Below are 21212 nucleotides of genomic sequence, written 5' to 3'. Positions count from 1 at the left end.
AGATAATGTCTGAATATTAACTTTTGAATGAACTGTTCCTTATAAAAAATTCTCACTCCTAATGAAGAGAAAAATGTTAATCCTGACAGAATAAAGAACATGCAGAGGCATTAAGATTCTTACTCCATAATCAGTATGTAGTCACATGTGAGGAGACTCAGTTGAGCCACGTGGGACTGGTTCCACAAAGACAGGCTTTGACTGTGACTTAGATCAAACACTTTTACTGTAGAAATACTCCATTACAATTAAAAGTCCTGTAGTAACATCTGACCTACAGCACTGAAGTTTTCTCTCCTGTGTTTATTAACAGGTGAAAAAAGGTTTTGGCAGGTTCTTTATCTGTGAACATTGTTGCAGGGGGGGGTTCTTTTTTTGTTGATGAAGGTTCTCAGTCATCCAGGTCATGTTAATTCTAAGTGCTGTATCTTAGGCAAGTGGACTTGTTTCAGTGCCTTGAAGACGTTTCACCTCTCATCCAAGTGGATTTCTTCAGTTCTATCTAACTGGAGAGGAGTTTGCAGGCCTTGGCAGTCCAACTTGTCAGGACTTGAGACTCTGCTGTCCACTTACATCTGAAGGAAAAAAAATCATTCCTTTGAGCACAACAATGTAAACAACCCACATGAAGGCCGGCTGGGTCAACAACCCACAAGTGGCCTTAATGACACTGAAACTCAGAGCTCACACGCGTCCCAGTGACTCTGTAAGGACACTCCCACGCAGAGTTTAAAAGCCTGCGACTCCCCTCAGTTAGTTAGAACTGAAGAAGCCTCTTGGCTGAGAGGTGAAATGTCTCAAAGAAACTTAAACACTCCAGTTGCAGGCCAGCACTTGTACTCTATTATTCTATTTTTTCATCTGTCCTACGCTCCCCCATCTGGAGCCTTCTAGTAACTACTAACTTAATACTCTTTCAACTGCTGGTGCTCACAATGACAATTTGAACATAAAACATGATAAAAAATCATTTATTCTTACCGCTGTAACTCAAATTAACCATTATAGCCAACTATGTTGTGATAAAACGTGATAATGCTCAGATATATGAAGGTGAAAAACAGAACTTACAAGGTCATTAAATGTTCCTCTAATTGTTGCTCTGACCTGCTGATCATAGAAATTATATCATCTTCCACACTAACAGCAGATTAGCACCAAAATTATAATACATACTACATGACGGTGATGCTACATAAGTCTTTTACTTGCGTCTCGGGGCACTGAGTGCCCACTGCTGTGTGTTTCTGTTAGAAGGAACTATTATATATCCAATAAAATTCAGTCATCATGAAAATGTAGAAAGAACATTTCATAATGATGAGTTTAGTTTTAATAACTTAAATTATTTGATTAATTGTTTTATTTGTTTATTTTATGCAATTTAATTATTTGCATCAGCACTGCCGAGTTTGAAACCAGCTGTTTGACAGATGTGGAGCAGTACAACTTAACACTGTTAACACTGCTAACTGCATCACTGCAATCCCTGCACAGACACATAGAGGGATTCCGGTTAGAACTGAATTGATGTGTCTTTAAAATAGTGATCTGTATGTTGCTCTGATGTATTCTGGGAGAAACGAACACAGGAAGAGTGAAAGTTAAAAGACAAAAACTCACTGAGATTCTGTTAGAGCCCACAGAGAGCAAGGTAGTCCACAGCTCTGAGCGATCCGGCCTGGTTTAGCCTTTAAACCTTCCTGTTGACCTCAGAACAACACATCCGTCTTTTGTTTTATGATTTATAGTGTCAGATGATTCTGTGTACTTTGTCCTCTGCAAATGTCTTTGTGTCTGTTTGCTAAGAAAAACACTCCACAAATGAATGACGATGAGAAGGAATACACCAATACATGATCATAGAGATAGGTTAGATTTTTATGCGTTTATTTTTTAGTAAAAGCTTCACAATGAATTATTATCCCTTCAGCAAACAAAATGAAAGGAGGTGACATTCAAATCTACACAGGCATAAAAACACAGAGAGCTCCTCTCTGGTATCCTAGCAATAAACAATAAAGCCCACATATCAGTTACAGTCTATGAGATCATGTGTGTTACATTACTTAACTGGGGCTCATGAGATACGACTCTTCTATGTGCAAGCAGACTAAATTTGGTTACAGACTATTGATTGCTGCTTCATCGACCTTCACGATAATTGATCAGAGATGTTCAGCCGTCAGGGCTCCAGAGCCATGTTGTCTATGCCCACCTTCCGTCTCCGAGGCTGTTGAGAAAGAGGAAGGAAAGTCTCAGTTCATGTAACTACATGCCAGGACCCGTGACAGTTTTCTCTGCATCCACAATGCCAGTAAGAAGGTGATGAATAGTCTCGTCTTTTCCTACAGAAGGTCCACTCGGCCATCTTAACGTACGTGTACGTGTTCTGGTGTCACCCTTGGACAAAGATGACAATGGCGAAACGAGTAAACTGTGCTTTAGTGCCGTACCACCAGACTACAGAGCAGCTCCTGTTCCTCAGACTATGAGACTCCTCAGTTCATCCTCAGCACTTCATTGTATACACTGTTTTGATTTTATGACTTATCTGACCTGTAGAAGTCAGAATCTGACCTGGCGACAGGCTTTAAGAATGACTATAATAATCATACAGAAATAGCCAGGCTTCTCACTGATGGTCTCCCTGGTTATGTAGTTCATATAGAAGCATCAGTATGAAATCGATACTGTTTAACCTTGTAGTGTGTTTAAATTCCATGGCTCCTCTCAGCCTTAATGTAGAATATGACTTGAGACCATTACCAAACTGTTTTTACTTCTTTCTGGCATGTCCTCTATAATATTCTGTGTAATTTTATGTACTCACTCAATGGACAATGAGGACAGTGGTAAGACTTTTTGCCACTGGTTTGTCATAGTTCATTATATATATCATTATTTATTATATCATTTTTAATCATTCAATTATTATTTGTATTTTTTTGTCTTTTTTTTAGTAGTCACTTTAGTAGTGGAGTGTACATCTCATTCCATGTATAATGGAACAATGGTATATCTAGTATCAGTTGGGTTCAAGCCTTCATCACTGACGTTGCTAGGCAGCCTGCAGAGACCCCAACTACCTTACGTACAGCCAAGAAACAGTCTGGCACACCTTTTACACTTTCTGTATAGGTTTTGGAACGGATTAAACACACCAGATATAGCATGTTGATTAATGAGCTTTAGAAGTGCTGTTGGTGGTTTTGTTGTGTTTGATGAGAGCTAGCTGTTTCCCCTTGTTCCCATTCTTAATGCGTAGCGCACCATAAGACTGCTATTATTCTTCACATCAACAGTATATCAGCAAGAAACCCAAAATGTCAAATTATTTCCTTCCAACATGTAACTCTTATTTTCACCCTGTTTTTTTCTACTTTGCAGTGCTCCATCCTAAGATGTGTGCACATCTTTTTGTTGCAGGCCTGTCTTGGTTATGTAGCCTCTCTATGGACTCTTAAAGCTGTCCCTGAACTCATCACCCACTAACAGACACTCACTCAATAGAGAGCAGTCACACATCTGCAAAACTCTCACATGGTTTTTTTTTTGCTTTTACAAAATAAGTTGTCTAATGTTACAGCACTGTGGTTAAGATCTGGTAGTGTGTGTGTGTGTGTGTGTGTGTGTGTGTGTGTGTGTGTGTGTGTGTGTGTGTGTGTGTGTGTGTGTACCTTCTCATCATCGCAGCAGCAGCAGCAGCAACAGCGGATGAGGACCAGGATGGCGAGCAGCAGAACCATACCTGACATCACACACACACACAATCTTTTGAATTGAAACATTCCTATTGACCAGCCTCTGTATTTTGTTCCTTTTGTACTCAATCTACTAATCATATCTAGAATTTGAACCACTCTGAATGCTGTGAACGGGTGAGCCACTAAGGGTGTGGGGTAAGGAAAGATGAAGGAGTGGCTGAAGTGGCGCTGGGGAATGTTCAGTGCAATCTTTTGTGTCGCTCTCTGCTCATTTTCTAATTTGCATTAACATCCGATAACAGCGGGTTTGCAGAGATCATCAGAGCATCTTTGCCCGCATTGTTAATTTCCTTCACTTTAACTCACCGATGAAGATGAAGAAGACTGCAAAAGAGGCGATGTCCCAGTCAGACTGGAAGAGCTGCTTAGACTGCAGTCTGGAAACCACATCGTTGAACTGATCCTCAAACTCCTGCTCCAGGTCCCTCTGCCCCATCGCTCTGTCTGCCTTCACACACACTGCAGATTTAGAGCTCACTGGATGGCTGGCAGGCTGATTCTGATATCAGGGAGTAATAAAAAATCTGATATTAATTTATTGTCCAATATTCTTACACATAAACACATGTTTTGCACTGACCCCTCAAACGTGGTCATCAAACACTTCAAATCAACAAGACATGTAATGGAGGCAGGATGTTAAAAAGATCAACAATAAACGCTGTGGTCCAAAATGACATCAGTTCACTGAAACAGTCAAATATAATTATAAATTACTCAGATGATCTTTTCCTGAGTGTTCCTGAATTAGGCCTGTGGTCTGTGGGGAGAAAAGGTCATGTTGGGGCGTTTCAGAAAACAAATATGCAACAAACATGAACTGAATGACTGCACACTTCATAGCAGACAGCTGACAAACAGAGTTCTAACAATTGACAGAAAAAGGAGGAATACTGGAATTTAATACCAATCTTAAATATAAAAATAAAGAAAATATAATCATATTCAGATATATGAGTGTGTTTATACAGTAATGTACAAACATATGTTATGCTGGGAACATAACAACACAGGAGCAAAGTGGAACATTCACCTTAACACACTACATTACATTTAATAAGTGTTTTCTATATGTCGCTATTTACCGGATTAATCAGTGCACTTCCTCCTGCGTTGACTGGCAACCAGGCGGAATCATTAGACACCATCAGTCACTTTCATTATAGTCTTTCTTCACTCAGAAGGATTTTCAGGCTATACTGTAAATTACGTTACGCTGTACAATAAAAACAAACGCAAACTACACCTACAGTGTGATATATGTGACTGTGTGAGGAACAGATCAGCTCACCTGTGCTCGGATCGCTTGTCGTTTGTGTCCTTTCCTTCCGGGTACGAAGGTGTACCTGACGCACCTGCTGCTGACGGTGACGCACTGACTGGACTCCACCGGCCTCGCTGCTCATTTAAAACGAGCGCTCCTCCGGTGTTGCGTTGACCTCCTCCTCAGTGATCGTGTCCGAGCTCCAGAAAGTATGATACAGTAGCTGCTATGTGTGCTTTGTTCTTGAACCAGTCTAACAGTTGGTGAAGCAAATCACTGCTCTTCTCCGTGGGAGATCATTTCCACCAAGTTAGTTTATAAAAAAAAAGTTCGTTTATAAAAATATTAACCAAATTCCACTTATAAACACGTGTTTTGGTCTTACTCAGTACTAACTATGGGAATAAAAGACAGATAGAAATAAAAGATATTATTTGAAATATGAGTTTTAACCATGATCATTTATAATCTCTGACTTTTAATTGTGCCATTAAATGTGTCATCATACAATAATGTAATGAACTATGTAATGAACTAAGTCCCGAGCAGCACTGGGTCAAACATATCGTTTCCCCTGTTTACCATGATAATGAGTCGCAAAGTATTTGTTTTCTTGAAATCACAAGTTATTTATGACACTGTCGCGAGATAGCAGCTGCTGTTCCCCCCAAATAACTTTTGATACGATCATTTAGCCATAATTTTGTCATTCACTTAGAATGTCTCTATACAGCTTGTCCCGCGTGATTTAAGTCTCTTGTAATGTGGATCTTCCAAGAACCCAGACTGATCTGAAAAGATGATATTGACACCCTTAATGCACACTCAAGTGTGTGCACCCACTTCAGATGAGATGCACCCTAACACTTCCAACTTAGCAGCAACTTTGAAGTTTTCATCTTGTGTAGAGTGTGAATAACATTTTTTTGAATCATATTTTTTTCCGTAGTTTTCCTATTTTAAAACAAGTCCCCAGTTAACTCAGTTGTTTAGGAGAATGCTGCACCTCTGTTTTGCTGTGAAGCTCCAGAACTGTCTTGTGGATGAAACTTCTCCTGACTTTCGATCAGCATGAGGATGAGGACATAATGACTGAACCTTCATTTTAGGTGAACTGTGCCTTTAATTATTACAGACCAGACACCATGAACTCTGTGTAATTAAGTCACTGGTGTTTTGTGCTGCTCCAACTCAAAGCCATCAGCGACCCACTGTTGCTGCTGCTGCACCGCCCACAGCCCACCTACAGAGCCGACAGGTGTGTAGACGGTGCAGTAAACATGGCCCTCCATTTGTTCAGCAACCTGTACCAGGATTCTGTTTGTGGATTCTAGCTCATCATCTTGGCTCCAAATGAACCTGCCAGAGTCGATGATGGTGCACGTCTACACCGCCATCACTGAGCCCATCTTCATTTTCTTTTTTCTTTTAATGTTTTTTTAACAAACGTCATTAGCATATTAATGACAAAACTTACGTGACGAACAACAAATGAACAGGGAGTATTAAGACACAATCAGAACAAACACACAAACAAAAAAACACAAGCACAAATAATATAAAGATTAGATAAATAAATAAATTAAGTAATTCATCAAATCACTGAGCCCATCCTCACTTCCTCCTTCACTATCTGGTATGCTGCTGCCACTGCTAAAGACAGACTGCAGAGTATCATTTCACATGTCTGAGAAGTCCATGAGTGACACTGAATAGCAGTTTTCATTTTAAAAACAGACTTATTTTATGTATATTTCATACAACTTTCAGATTTTGTCTTTTATTTCTTTTATTTTTGCTTCTTGTCTTCAGGAGTCCCATTTAGTTTTACTATGCTTGTTGTTATGCACCAAGTGTGATGTGGAAGCCTGAAGCCTCTGGCTCACATACACTGAGGATCGACGTTTCACTGAAGTTAAGAAGAAGCCATCTTGTGTCAAGCAGCTAAACTTCTGCAATGGAAAATTGTTTGGAAAGTATATAGCACTGGGATTTTACACATGTTTATCATTATAATTGTATTATTATTATTATTATTATTATTATCATTATTATTATTATTATTATTATCATTATTATTATACACTTTGGGATTATTTGATTGGCTCAGTAGTGTGGGTAGGCGGGATCCAACTTAACGGAAACATTCCTTGACAGAGGGTTTATGTGACCAATAACGGCATCGTACTCAGTTGTCGTCACAGTTTTGCTGACGTGGAGGTGGAAGTGTACTTCCCCCGGTCTTCCGGGTTGTAGTTCCGGCAGCAGCTGAAGTTGTTTTGGAGGTGCGATGGCTGAGGATCATGCTCTGCCTCTGCGGGTCTCGGAGATCAAGGACCCCGCGGTGCTCTTCGAGCGCTACAACACGGAGCAGATCCGCCAGATCGAACGCAAAGTCCGCGGAGAGATCGAGCAGAAGAAGGAGGAGCTGAGGCAGATGGTGGGGGAGCGCTACCGAGACCTGATAGACGCCGCCGACACCATCGGAGAGATGAGACAGTGCTCGGAGAGCGTCGTCCAGTCCATCCAGGACATGCACCAGTACTGCCACCGGCTGAAACAAGGCAGAGCCTGTGTGGGCAGCAGCAGACAGGAGGTGAACCACTGACCTCATTACATCTGTTGGAGCGGTAAACCTGCGCCAAAGCTACATGAGCTCCGTCATCTTAGGGACTCGTAACCTCATTTAGAAATGTGTCAGTTCATTACTATACTCATTATATGCACATACACACCCCATTTATAACTGTACATTACCCTTAATGCGACTATAAGCAAACATCCTTAACAATTCGGCTTGAAAAGATCGCTGCACAGAAGGTCCCTGTTAACAGCAGCCTGTCTGGTGCTGCTGGTGCTGTTAGCGTTGATCTCATGGCTCTGTGGAACCAAAACACAGCAGCGAGATCCCAGAGTTGGGAGACATGTCAAAGTTTATGCAAATGAAGTGCTGCTGGTGGATCACATGTATGCCGAATTTGCTTGAAGACCTAATTCATTTATAAAATTCCTCAGCACTTTTCCTGATAGTTGCTGACACGCAGGAGAGTATTAAATTCTAAAAAGTTAAATGAAAATCACCACATTGTCACACATTACATCAGGGCAGCTTCTCTCGAAATAAATTCAGGCCACTTGTTGTCCAAAGTTTTTTATCTTGCTGCATGTGTAAATCTTCAGTGTATCTGTGTCATGATGTTGTACGTAGAGCCAGAGGCAGTGGCAGGAGAAGTTCTACACCACGGCCTCCCAGATCAAGCTCCTCTTGGAGATCCCAGAGCGCATCTGGAGCGCCATGGAGGCGTCCCACTACCTCCAGGCCACTCAGCTGTACCTGCTGTGCTGCCACCTGCACAGTCTGCTGCAGCTGGAGGCTGCTAAAGGGGGCCACTACAGCCCCGTCCTGGCCCGCTTCCCTATCCTTGTCCGGCAGGTAGCCACAACCGGACACTTCAGGTAAGCGGATGTTTCTTGTGAAAACTGGAAAAATGATTGATGGATCAACATGCAGGAGACCTAGCTAGATGCAGTTAGGGAAAGCTAAATCACTGGTTGCCAACTGGTCTGTTCTTTGCAGGTCCACTATTCTCCTGGACAGCAGGTCTCTCCTGCGGGGCCGAGCGGTGTCGGACCAGGCCATTGCTGAGGCCCTGGTGTCCACCATGCTGCTGGAGGACAGCTCGCCACGGCAGGCCCTTGCCGACTTCTTGCTGGCTCGGAAAGCCTCTATCCATCAGCTCCTTAATCAACCACAGCATGGTAATTTTTCACGTTTAAAGTGTTGCTTGTGAAGCAGAGCAGGAGATGTTTGCAGTTTCCTGTAAGGCAGAAATGACTTTACGTTGATGAACATGTGTGTTTGGTCCAGGTGCGGGGATCAAGGCTCAGGTGTGCAGCCTGGTGGAGCTGCTGGTCACCACTCTGTTCCAGGCCTATGCTGTCTTCTACCTGCCCCCAGAGGGAGGCCCCAGGCCGGGAGAGGGAGCGCTGGGCTGTGGCCTGCTGTTCTCTATCCTGGAGAATGTCACCTCCACCTCCCCTGCAGGTAAACAGCTGGGATGCTGTGGAGATCAGAATACTTTTAGTCATTTCCTTGATGGGAGCTATTTATGACTGACCCTAGAAAAGAATGGCCTCCTAGTTTCCAGTCTGTATCTGTTAATGTCTGTATCTGTATCACTCTTTCAACATAGGTAAAGGAAGATCACCTCATTGTTTTTATAGCTAATCATCAAAGGTAAACTCCATGTAGAAACATAGGACAGGCAGTAGCCAAGCTGCAGCAACAACGCTGCCTGTGTGGACACACGCAGGAGGACATGTCATATATTGTTATTTTTATTTTTTTAAATTAGGCTATTCATCATTTGGCATGTCATTTGTAAGTATCAGTGTTCCAGGGGCGTCTGTCAGATATTCTGAGCTAGGTTTAAGAGATGTAAAGAGAAAGTACAGTATTAATATGGACTGATTTGTGGGCTGCATCTAATGTCTTCTTTTTTTAATGTCTATTATCTATTATACTTTGGTGAATCCGTGCCATTAAAACATGCTACATTAGTTTCTGTTTGCACTGTTACTACTGAAGTAAAGGCGCAATTTCCAAGCAGATTTTGGGATATTTATTGTATCAGTAGACGGACTGCGAAAGGGCGTCAGACAAACTTTTTACGCTGGTTGCTCTGGTCCACCTAACTTTTTAATTTCGCTGCACCATCACAATTTAGGTGAACCCAATAAATGCATGTAATTTCATTTCTGAACTCTTTATGTAAATGAGCGTACCCAGGAATTCAGGTGCAGATAAATGCTTTTCTATCCACCTCCGGGCAAACACTATGGATTAGACATTTTAAGACTGGGAACAGGTGGAGCAGTTACCTCAAATGATGATGACAAGTCTTTTCAGGTAAAGGAGCAGATGGAAAGAGCACCACAGCATTTGTAATGACAAAAACATAAAGGATATCCGTCATAAAAGCCAATGTGTTTAAAGGTTTAAAGCTTGTGATTTCTCACAATTTGCCTTGCCATGGCGCTGTAATAACATTATCAATCCCCTCTCTGTCCTCAGCCAAAGGCAGGAGGGTATTGCAGGAAGAGACGAGTACAGGCAGCTGGTTCAAGTTCCTGCCGCCCTCCATCACTGAGTTCCAGCCCACCCTGCGCACCCTGGCTCAGCCAATCCAGAGAGAGCAACTTCGGGACACCTTGAAGCAGTGGATTGATACGTAAGCAGCGACCAATCCAGACACTGCTCATATTTTTGATGTTTGCTCTGTTTCCTCCTGTCCTCACTACGTCACACATTTTACATAAATGTCTCATTATTAGAGTATGCAGCCACAGAGACTGGGTTAGTGATTTGCATACATGATAATCAATCACATCAGTCATCAAAACATACATAGCTGATAGCTTTGTTGATAGTGGCTTTGGAATCTCTCCTCTGTTCCCAGCTGTAAGGAGGACATTTGCCGTGGTGTTGGCAGCCTCCTGGTCTATGTGAAGAGCCTGAAAGGGTTGGCGGCCATTAGAGACGCTGTGTGGGACCTCCTGTCCACTGACTCCATCAGTCAGCACTGGAGCACTGTGTGCCAGCGGCTACTGGAGCACCCCCTGGCTGTCTGGGATGACTTCCTCCAGCAGCTCTTCCTTCAGCGCCTGCAGGTTGGTGCTCCCCTCACTTCTCGATTAGAAACACAGTTTTCAGCGTCTGAACTTGTCTGTCTTATGATGAATTTGCACTCCTTGAAAATGTATGGCATGTTCAGTCTCACAGTATTGACAGACCTGCCTGCTGATGTACTACACATTCTACATATTGCAAAAAAATCGTATGGTTCCTCTCTCCCATTCTGCAAGGCCATCACCAAAGAAGAAACTGAAGCCATCTCGACGAGCTCTGTCCAGCTCCTCACATCAGCTGTGAGGGATCTTGAGGGCCAGACCATCGATACTTATTCAGGCACCCACCTTGGCTCCAGTCGCGGAGCCCAGTACGAGGTAGATGTGGCCTCCTTCCTGTGGTCGGAGTCTCCGGGGGACCTGCCGGGTGATGCGGGGTGGGTCAGCGTGTCCCAGAGGGGGCAGCAGCACCAGAGGAGTAGCCTGGCCATGAAGACCCAGGCCCTGACTCCCTGCGTTCAAAACTTCTGCTCCTCCATGGATGCTAAGCTAAAGGCTAGGTTGGATGACCTCCAGCACTACCTTCCCTCCCAGGACACGGGTAAAGGTAGGGCTGCTTGATGAACAATGATGGAATAACAAATGCTTCACATGATTACGCATTGACTTTGGAAACACCATACATTTATTCAACTTTTATTGAATTTAGAGATGTGCATCGGAAAACCCTGCAGTGACCATTTAGCGCATGGCACGGCAGAAGACTCTTGTTAAGTAATCAGTACTAAATGTTAAAGACCTCATTTATATAAATGCTGTGTATACACGGAAGAAGTTGTACACGACTTTTCTTAGCAATGTTTGGGATTTATAAAGATCAAACTTGACGGGTGAAGTGCGGTCCTCCATGGAAGCTCTCAGCCATGCCTTTGCAAATAACCTGGAGAAATGAGAAGCTGCGACTTCTGTGGCAGAAGTATTAAACATAGAAATGCTTTGAAATTGATACCATTGTGTAAAATGTATTGAAAAATGACCTCTAACCCATTATATATTAAGAATGAATTTGCAAAAACAAATAAAAGCTATCATTAAAACTAATAGATTAACATCTGTTCAATAAACAATTAACTGGAGTGCGCACACATGATTTAGGATAATAACTACAAAGTAAGATATATATATAATAACCCCTTTAACAATGTTCCCATGTTTTTATTCATGGTCATAAATAATAAATTGCAGAATAGAACAAATGTATATTTCAAGCAATGTCTATTTCTCAGCCAGGCACATACAAGTTCATAGTTTCTTATATTTTTTGCATTGTGCAGAACTGTCAGTGAGATGGTCCATTCACTGTCAATTACAAACAGGGTCATTCTAATATTAATATCTGTACAGCTTAAGTCATATAAAGTCTTATTTCTTTTAGCTTTAAGCTGCTGCCCGGCTGTGGTGAGGTGGAGCTGACGGGCTGGGCACACTCAGATGCAGCACCAGAATGCAGCAGCTAAAAATAACACAGACCATAAACAAAAAACACACATTTGCTTAACTCTCATTTGAAACAAGGAAATACAAATTTGGCAACCTGAGTCTCCCCAGCTCCAATCAGGAGAGCTTCTCCACTGCCAGTTTCTCATCAAAGTCAGCCGTGTCCTTGCTCCCCTGCAGCTTGGCGAGGGACTTCTGGCGCCCACTTTTATGTCCATCAGCTTATTTTTTTCATCTGTGAGCCAGCAGCACCCGCTCTGTCAGTCAGATGTTGCAACTCAGTGATTTCTGTCATTTAAAATCTTTTTCTCTGCATTTTCTGTGATCAAATTCATGCAGTCACTTAATGACTATTAATAAGTGTTGTATCACTGACTATTTATAAGACAACAATGGGCGTCACATGAGGCTTGCCAAAGGTGTGCCACATTTTGAGTAATTGTGATTTATAAAGGGAAACTGTTGTAGGATGTGCTTGGGCCCTGTGTTATAAATCTGAACATTTTTGGATGTAAGCACTAACTGTGTTTCGTCCGTATGCCAGCTTTCATATGAATCCGATACTTATTTTTAGAAAAGAGGTCCCTGGTGTTACTATCACATCCTAAATAGTGATCCATGTCTCCCACTGTGCTCTGCAGGGTCTGACACTGTCTCAGTCACAGTCAGCTCCTCTGGTCCCACCGAGAGCTCGTCAGCATCCTCCTTTAACCGCTTCACAGACTCTCCGGCAGTGGAGGAGGCTCTACGTGAAGGCTGCCTGGCCTGTGTCCGCCACATCCTGTCCTCCATCCGTTCTGAACTGGCCGCAGCCTCACCAGACCCCAGCCCCGCCTGCCTCAGTTCAGTCCTTTTCATGGCAAGGCTGTGCCAGTCCATGGGTGAACTCTGCCCCAACCTAAAGCATTGCATCCTGGGAAAACAGAGTGGGTCAGAGGCCCCAGTGAAGGGAACCCCCAGACAGGGCAAGAAGCTGGGAAAAGCCAGGGCCGCCACAGAGGTCAGCCCCGCCCAGGCCAAGTGGGCGGGGCTGAGAGAAGAGCTTCTCAAATGCAGCATGGAGGCCTACCGCATCTGGAGCTCCGCCCTCTCCAAGGTCGGACACTGTCAGATATGTAGATGTGTTTATGTGGAACTATTCGTTGCATGGAGTATGAAGTTTTTCTTCTTCCAGCCCCTAGTCTTTTTTCTGACGGTGGTCTGCATTTACTGCTATTCAGTCCCAAACAGCATGAAACCACTCTGTGGATTGTATCTTAGTTGGTGAACAAAAGGCTGCCAGCTGTGACCAGCTGTGATCTTCTAATGTCGTTACTGTTGAGTCTGCTGTTACCGTCCCTGTTGCACTGGACTAGAAAACAAAAACCTCTCACAGAGTGTGTACAATTAGCATTTATTCCCACTTCACCTGACTGCAGTAGTCAAGGATTTCTGCCAGCTGTGTTCAAGTTAAGGCTGTTGGCTTGTTCGTACTTCATCCGTCTCCGTTCAAGCAGCACTGAGACAACGTTCAGTCGGTGCTGACAGTTTCAGTGGCTTTAACTGAGCCTTGCCAGCTCTCAACAGAGATGAGAAAGAAGCAATATGTCTCATTCTTAAGCCACTTCTGTTATCAGCTCCCGACAAAATAATGTGTCTGATAAGTCAGAAAACAAGTTTTAACCTCTTTTGAGTGTAGTCAGTTGAAGTATATGATCTGCTGCATCCTACTATTTTTCCGGTGAATGAAAGTGACACACAAGTTGAAAAACATTAACAAAGGTAGACTCATCTCCTGGCAACTGCTTAAAAAAACCCTACATATACATGCTCATTTTTGCTTAAAAGTGGTTTAAGCGACCACATCTGGATTTACCAACGTACATCGTCAAAACCATACTGTTGATCCTGTCTTACTGAGGGAAAAGTGCTTGAAGTAAACATTTGCAGGACACAGGACATTTTAAGCCTCACAAGAAAAGGTTAAGGAAAATATTAGGGTAAACTAAGTTAGCTATGCAGCTGTTAAAGGGGCACTATGACGTTTTGCAGAAGAATTTCAAACACACAATCGTAATATTTATGATATTAATTAGGCAATAATACAAACTCAAAATTTTTTATTTTTTTTAAGTGAATAAACAAGCTGTTCTGAGAGGAAAATAAGGTCCCAGAACTCGCTTTGAAGCTAGAAAGGTGGAAGGGTCCGCCACATATAAACAAAATAAACAGTATGAATTGTGTTGTCCTTTAAGGTCAGGTTGTCTATTTGATTTATTCAGTCATGAAAGCTTTAAATCTTGCTTGATTTGACCCGTCGAGTAACACTGTGTGCTGTTGTGACAGGTGCTGCTGGATAAGTTTGGCACAGTGCTGCATGCTGAGTCTGCTGGTGACATCCTAACAACAGCAACCAACTGGGAGGATCTTGAGATCCAAGAGGAGGCAGAGTCTGGGAGCAGCGTCACATCTAAGATCCGTCTCCCAGTCCAGGTCAGCTGCTGAGCACAACTTCCAACACAAGACAGGAAGCACCATGATTTCTCATTCCACTAATGATCTAATGTGAAACATCTGCCATCTGCAGCCTTCTTGGTTTGTACAGGCGCTTCTCTTCCAGCTGTGTGTGGAGGTGAACAGGGTGGGGGGCCACGCTCTGCCCCGGCCCACCCTGCAGGAGCTGCTGCAGGCCTGTCTGTCTCAGGCCCTGCAACACTACCACAGTGTCACACAGCAGGCCCGCAACAGGGTAACACACACACACACACACACACACACACACACACACACACACACACACACACACACAGCCACACACACAGTATTGAGATCAAAGTTATGTATTTTAAACCTTCTAACTCCATGTAACAGGGACATGGCTGTAACATGTATCTCTTTGTCACTGAAGGGACATTTAAAGCCTGGATGTGGGTCAGTGAGATAATCTTGCTGATGAACACACTGTTACATATCTGACATTGTGCTACTCTGTTTTAAGAGACACTAAAGACAGACATTGTGTCATGATGACTTTACAGCCCTTGTTGTTAATTTTTGCCCTCAGAGTCTGTAATCTCTGAAAGTCTTGGGGTAAGGCATTAAAAAGACGACAGGGCAGGAAGGTGGGCTGTCTGTTCATTTAGCAGTATGGAAGTTTCCTGAACTTCACTGCTTTGTTTTGACTCTCTTCCTCCATCCTTCAGGAGGGTGCGTTCCCCATGACTCAGAACAGAGCCTTGCAGCTGCTTTTTGATCTTCGTTACCTCAACACCACACTGGGCAGCAGACATGAGGAGGGCAAGAGCTCCCGGTCCCAGCAAGACCCCAGGTAACATCCTAATATACAAATTCATCACATGCAGCCTTTTCTGTGTGTTTGCATGGGTAAATGAGCAACCTAGCAAAGCAGGAAACTGTCCCTGGTGCCATGGAAGCTCCAGGCCACGTGCAGCACACACTGTGTTCTAAAGATCTTTAGAGGTCCCAAGTATTGGATCTGATCCAAGAAGGGGCCATTGGAAATCTACCCAAACCCACATCAATGTTTTTTTTCTTATCCATAATCCCAATCCATAACTAGGCCTAATGTAATGCCAAAGACTGTAATTCTAAAAATGATTTCGAGACTAATGTGTTGATTTACACAACAATATAACATTCTGTAATCAACTGGGTTAGATATGAACCATTTTAATACATGTGAATCAAATCCAAAAAAGAAATGTCATAAAAATCTTTTGCATTCGGGCTCCAACTAACGATTACTTTCATCATCGATTCATCTACAGATTATTGTCATGATTAGTCGATTAGTAGTTTAGTCCATAGTCTTGATAAATTGTGAAGAAAATGGCATTTTTGCCATGACAGTTTTTTGTGTCACCACATCACAAACTGATGTCTTTTGTCCAAAATCCCCAAACTCTTGATTTACTGTCAGAGAAAAGGAAAAGATCCTCACATTTAAGAAGCTGGAACCAGGAGATGTTTGACACTTTTGCTTGAAAACTGACTGAAACTATTAATTGATTATCATTGTAGCTCTGTTTTACATAGGCTACTGAGATCCCTGACAAGCTTCTGTTGTGCAAGAACAGAGAATGTAAAAGTATGACAGGTGTGGCTCAGGGGTAGAGCCAGCGCCTTGTTATCGGAAGGTCGATGGTTCGATTCCCCTTGTCTGCATGTCAAACTGCTCCTGACGTTTGGTCGGCACCTTGCATGTTGTTCCCAGTGCCCTGACACACCAGGCAGTGGTGAACAAATGTCAGTGAGCATCCACGCCCTGAGTTTCTTGCAGGGCGCCGCATTATTGGAACTAGTCAGACCTTGTCAACGGCTTTTTGGCTGACTGAGCTTGTTGAATCAGTAGAAGAAACGCATAAAGAGAAGGAGAATTCTCAGTGAGCCTGTTGCTGTTCCATCCATGATTTCATCTATTTAGTGCAGTGTCTTCTATTTGAAGTTCTTGGATGTCAGTTCGGTGTGCCTGGGCCCTGAAACATTTCAGTGCTCAGCTGATCTGCAAACAGTACCTCTATCAGGGAAAGTAACTGAAAGAAAAGACTGCAGCTGAACATTTGATCCATTGCATCTCAAGGTCAGACTTCAGTGTTTAGTTTTGTCAGTTGCCTGATGGTGTTAACTAGGCTTGGAGAAGGCCTTCTGTGTTTAAGGACATGCAGTAATCAGTCCGTCAACACACAAGTGCACACAGAAAAACATACTTCAAGTGCAGCAGGAATTCTTCTCTGGAAAATGGAGCAGATCTTAGCTGGAATTGCAGAAAAAAAATATCTGATCTCACTTTCCAGAATTGAACTCACACCTCACACACCTGATTTCCTAAAGTTGTGTTGAATGATGGGAGTAAGCAGACATGGGCAGTTTTAAAATGATATTGTGACTACAGATTTGTAGCTTCATATTTTCTCCTTGCTCTATTACATTTCAACATTGTGCTGTGTGTCTTTCAGATTCCACGAGGTCTGTGATTGGCTGGAGAGCTTCATTGACCCGTTTGACCTGGACGTATTCACTCCTCCACTGAACTCCAACCTCAACCGTCTTTCCCAGAGGACCTCGGTACTTTCGGCCTCTTGCCTTTTATCAAAACAGAGAGCAGAACATTAGCGCTAATGTATTGAACCCCCATTCACATTCGTCCTGAGATGAGCCTATGGCGATGCCTCTATTGATGTGGTTGATGTGTGCCTGTGTTTCAGGTGCTGCTCGGGCTGCTAACGGGCTCCGAGAAGCAGTTTATGTCACGGAGCAGCACAATGAACTCCCAGGAGCCTTACAACATCCTGCCACTGGCCAGCAGCCAGATCAGGTCAGATGTTTACACCAGCTTATAGAGACGCAAGGGTGGTAAATATTAAGAACATCAGCATCATTAGCATAAACAAACTATACCATTCTATCTGCAGGCCCCTCCATGTCATTCTAATACCAGAGACAACATGGGAGGAGACTGCTATATTTATTAGGGCTGGGTATTGTTTGACATTTTTATTGTTCCAGCATTTTATCCAGTATCTGAGTCCTTTCAGATGTCTCACTGGATCTGTTTAGGTTTGGCCTTCATCATTTGCACTGAACCAAGGTTCAACATTAATGTGATTGTGCAGGGGTCAGAAATGTACCTGCGCAAAGTTCAAATCAAAGTTCCCCGTACAAACTGTTTGTTTGTTTGAAACAGTTCTCAAATAACAACTGAGACTAAAGTCAATTGTCATGTTCGGTCTGAGTCACAAAGAGTAAACATTGTGTCGCAGATGGAAAGCATCAAACATTCCACGTTATTTTTTTTTTCAGATTCTAAATTGGTTAAATGTGTCCACCTTGAAGCGTGTGTGTGTGAAGCATCCACTTTAAGAGTTTGAAGGTTTTTTCACATCAGCATCAATAATTGAAGCATTGTGGGCTGCCTCCAGCTCAGTGGTTTAGCTGGTATTGATCGTCAGGTGTTTGTTTCATCCATCTCACCTGAAAATGGACGATTTGACTGGTTGGTTGAGGCATCGGTGACGAGGTGGAAATTCTAGCTTCTACAAAATCTACTTACAGATTTGTCCAGAAGTAATTAGGGTTCATATATTATTTTGTATGAGCCAACAGGTCATTTCACTTGTAAGACTGTGTGGAACAACTAGAAAATGTATGAATACGTCCAAATGATTCAACATGTGCTATGCATATAAACAGTACATGACTCTTTTGATCATTTTTTATTTTGTTTTATACAAAACACATTTTAAAAATGTTTATGCCTGTGTACATCTGAGATTTATTAATGAAGGTTAAACGACACAAACAGATAAATGTAAATACAAGTATTATGCTTTATAGTAGCATTCCAAGAATGTGTACGCCTGTGTGGGTGAATCATTTTTCAAAGTCAGAGGCATGAACCTGAACTTCAGCTCTAATACAAACCTGAATTTTCAAGGAAAACACCCGTCTTTGAGGAATATAAGCTTGTTTTCTATACAACAATAGAACCATCTCCAAAATCTTTTTAAAGGCGTCTTTCAAAGCATTCAAGGACACTGCACATAACAACAACAGTACATCAAAAAACAGGAAACATTGTAGAGCAATTATTAAAAGATAAATGAACATCACTAAATTCAAAATGTTGCACGAGCCCGAGGAGGATTCTCTCAGTACATAAAGGAACAAGTAATCATTCAGTTTGTTAAAAAAATAAATAAAAATGAACAAATTCTGAAAGACAAGGTTTACATTTGCAACATAACTAAATCAAACGACTGAAATTGAGAAGTAGTAGATTATACTTCTGTTTAAATCCAAAAGTGTCTGATCTGATCCAGCAGCGTTTGAATCTGAGCAAGGAACAGTATTTCAACCACATTCCCACCACGACCCCTGTGTCCTCTGCAGGTTCGGGCTGCTGCCTCTCAGCATGTCGAATGTGCGTAAACCCAAGTCGGCCTCCAGGAGCTCTGATGCTGCGCACCAGCTGGTGAGTATATGACGCTGATCTGTTCCACCTTTGTTCTTTCATATGTTGTCCACCACAGTGCGTCGACATTTCTGTGTCATTGCTCTGTTCCATCCTGGCTTAATGTTTGTCTGTTACATCCTCTGCCTTCCCAGCGTTTTTGAGTGCGAGAAACCCAGGCAAGTTCAACAGTGTGGGTTTATCTTTGTGTGTGTGTGTGTGTGTGTGTGTGTGTGTTTGTGTTTTGGTTGTATTGTCTGTAGTGCTTTGGTTTGCCCTTGGTGCACTTGCAGTGTGTACATTGCATTATTGATGAAATAATTCTTGAGTCTGTTGAGCTGAAACCAGAGAACGCTGCTCTGCTCTCACTAACCTCCAGCACTCTGCTTGGACTCATAATGCAGCTCAGGTTCAGGCTATTGACTGGAGAATTTCAGTGAATTTCAGCACAGCTACAGTGATTCTGGGGTATACTAACCTGTTTAAGTGAACCAATCCCATCTTGAGATTCACACAGTAATTCTGAAATTTGTGTTGGCAGAAATAAAAAAAGGCGGACGTGTCTGTGGAGCTCAAGCTGGGATTTCTCCCAAATCGGCCAGCTTCCCTATTGAAGAAATAGTCTTGTTTACTGTTTGCTTTGGAGCTAGTAGATGCTGACTTTATTTTTTTACTTAGGGCTGAGCATGGCCAAGGTGTTAGGCTGAACATGTCCCATCTCTGTACTGGGTGCACAGAGGTCAGATCTGTTTGTGTTGTGTTTCTAAATGATCAGGCTGTTGAGTGGTGATTCTAGAATGATCCAGGTTTCAAGGTTACTAACACACTACTATGTGCTCCTTGGGAAACAGTGAAAGTAGTAAGTCAGAACAGCTTTAGAGCTGTTATACTGTTTGCATGTAATCTTTAGCTGTAGAACGTTTGGCTCAATCCCATTTCTAGTTTTTACCCCTGCCCCTATTTGCCAAATACCCCTTGGCCCATTAGAACAGAGTTCCAGGGGTGGAGTTTAAAAAATCACCAGCTGTCATCGATGACATTTATGCGGTAACTGTCTGTGTGCGCCATTTTCAAAATGCACATCGCAACTTCTGCATTCCCCCAGACACTATTTTGCAGGAGCAGTGTTGCTGTGTCCTGGGTTTGACACCAGTGTGTTGTGATCGGTTTAAAGAAATACAAACAAGCCAGCACGTTTTTTCCCTTCACCTGAATGGTAATTGGTGCAGCCAGACAGATCCTCTTTTTTGTGACTTTGCACCTGTCTGATATTTTTAACATCCTTACCCTCAGATAGATAAGAATAGATTGTATAAGCCCTTGAGTGACTGAAATGTCCAGACACCAACAGATGGCAGTCCAGGTCCTGATACTTTGTCATCATCCTGCATCAGAGTTTGTTCCTCTTAAGAATTAGGGGGGAGGCAGGACAATCCACCAAAACCTCAACCAACCTAATGTTTTCTGCTTCCTCCAGCAGGCACCTCCATCCTCCACAGTAGACAGTGGGGACAGCTTCCGGCCGGGCAGCCTGTTCAGACAGCTCGCTGATCAGGACGAAGACACAGCCACTCCTTCTCTATTCAAACTCAGCTGGCTCTCTGGCATGGCCAAATAACTCTTTTTTTGCTCCAGACTTTTTATTTGCTTTTGCAGAAACTTTGTAAAAATGACGTGTATAGTAAATATAATTTTTCTTTTGAGGAAGGTGTGCTGTGTGATTTAATTCACTTCACGTGATTAATTGATGATTTGACTAATGAGACTAAACATAAGTGCTCTATGGAAATGTGTAATTAATGAGTGCCAGTTGGCAAGCACTCTATTGTCAATCTTTTTTTATTGTAAAGATTCAGTCTCAGATTCATGATCAACAACACTTAAAACACAGATCAGGGCTGAGTTATCTCTGGCTAAAGCCAAAATATCACTTAGAACTTCTGATTTTACATACAATATGAATATAAATGTGTGGCATGGCTCTGTTGATAAATATGTTGCTACACTGATTTGGGGTTTGATCCATCACTTAAGTGTAAAATATCACAACATTTTGATGGATTGCTATGAACATTTTTAGACATTCATAGTCACTGGAGGGTAACTC

General features: G+C 42.5%; 2 protein-coding genes across 12 annotated transcripts; one reads left to right on the top strand and one right to left on the bottom strand.

Moving 5' to 3' along the window:
* Window positions 1-1869: 1869 nt before the first annotated feature.
* smim22 (small integral membrane protein 22) lies at window positions 1870-5197 on the bottom strand. Of its 8 annotated transcripts, none has more exons than XM_030406705.1 (5): window positions 5059-5188; window positions 4485-4527; window positions 4074-4273; window positions 3681-3751; window positions 1870-2233 (listed from the first exon to the last, which is right to left on the bottom strand). In XM_030406705.1, exons 1-5 carry the CDS (start codon window positions 5171-5173, stop codon window positions 2186-2188), a joined length of 477 nt encoding a protein of 158 aa, XP_030262565.1. In that variant the 5' UTR covers window positions 5174-5188; the 3' UTR covers window positions 1870-2185. The 8 variants fall into 8 exon arrangements, with proteins under 8 accessions (XP_030262565.1, XP_030262570.1, XP_030262569.1 ...); XM_030406710.1 differs by having other exon boundaries at window positions 4074-4266; window positions 5059-5117; XM_030406709.1 differs by lacking the exon at window positions 4485-4527 and having other exon boundaries at window positions 4074-4266; window positions 5059-5197.
* A 2055-nt stretch (window positions 5198-7252) lies between these two features.
* Window positions 7253-20808, top strand: cog1 (component of oligomeric golgi complex 1). 4 transcript variants are annotated; one of them, XM_030408235.1, is made up of 16 exons: window positions 7253-7627; window positions 8240-8487; window positions 8609-8790; window positions 8900-9076; window positions 10106-10262; window positions 10491-10701; window positions 10897-11266; window positions 12798-13252; window positions 14482-14628; window positions 14723-14884; window positions 15339-15463; window positions 17112-17220; window positions 17361-17470; window positions 19045-19126; window positions 19261-19284; window positions 20586-20702. In XM_030408235.1, the coding sequence occupies exons 1-15, from the start codon at window positions 7322-7324 to the stop codon at window positions 19267-19269; spliced, it is 2850 nt and encodes a 949-aa protein (XP_030264095.1). In that variant the 5' UTR covers window positions 7253-7321; the 3' UTR covers window positions 19270-19284; window positions 20586-20702. The 4 variants fall into 4 exon arrangements, with proteins under 4 accessions (XP_030264095.1, XP_030264093.1, XP_030264092.1 ...); XM_030408233.1 differs by having other exon boundaries at window positions 20583-20688; XM_030408232.1 differs by lacking the exon at window positions 19261-19284 and having other exon boundaries at window positions 20586-20808.
* Window positions 20809-21212: the final 404 nt, after the last annotated feature.

This window comes from Sparus aurata, chromosome 23 (genome assembly GCF_900880675.1).
Source record: "Sparus aurata chromosome 23, fSpaAur1.1, whole genome shotgun sequence".
In the NCBI taxonomy this organism is placed as follows: domain Eukaryota; kingdom Metazoa; phylum Chordata; class Actinopteri; order Spariformes; family Sparidae; genus Sparus; species Sparus aurata.
Note: the sequence above shows the minus strand (reverse complement) of the source record. Positions and strands in the feature narration are given on the sequence as shown.

Excerpts from the sequence above, each read along its gene's own strand:
- cog1 (XM_030408231.1), top strand. The coding sequence starts at position 7,322 with ATGGCTGAGGATCATGCTCTGCCTCTGCGGGTCTCGGAGATCAAGGAC. Across the intron at positions 8,791-8,899 it reads CCTTAATCAACCACAGCATG|GTGCGGGGATCAAGGCTCAG; the intron begins GTAATTTTTCAC and ends TGTTTGGTCCAG. Across the intron at positions 11,267-12,797 it reads CTCCCAGGACACGGGTAAAG|GGTCTGACACTGTCTCAGTC; the intron begins GTAGGGCTGCTT and ends TGTGCTCTGCAG.
- smim22 (XM_030406705.1), bottom strand. The coding sequence starts at position 5,173 with ATGAGCAGCGAGGCCGGTGGAGTCCAGTCAGTGCGTCACCGTCAGCAG. Across the intron at positions 4,274-4,484 it reads CTCAGGAAAAGATCATCTGA|ATATCAGAATCAGCCTGCCA; the intron begins GTAATTTATAAT and ends TATTACTCCCTG. Across the intron at positions 3,752-4,073 it reads AGTCTTCTTCATCTTCATCG|GTATGGTTCTGCTGCTCGCC; the intron begins GTGAGTTAAAGT and ends GTGTGATGTCAG.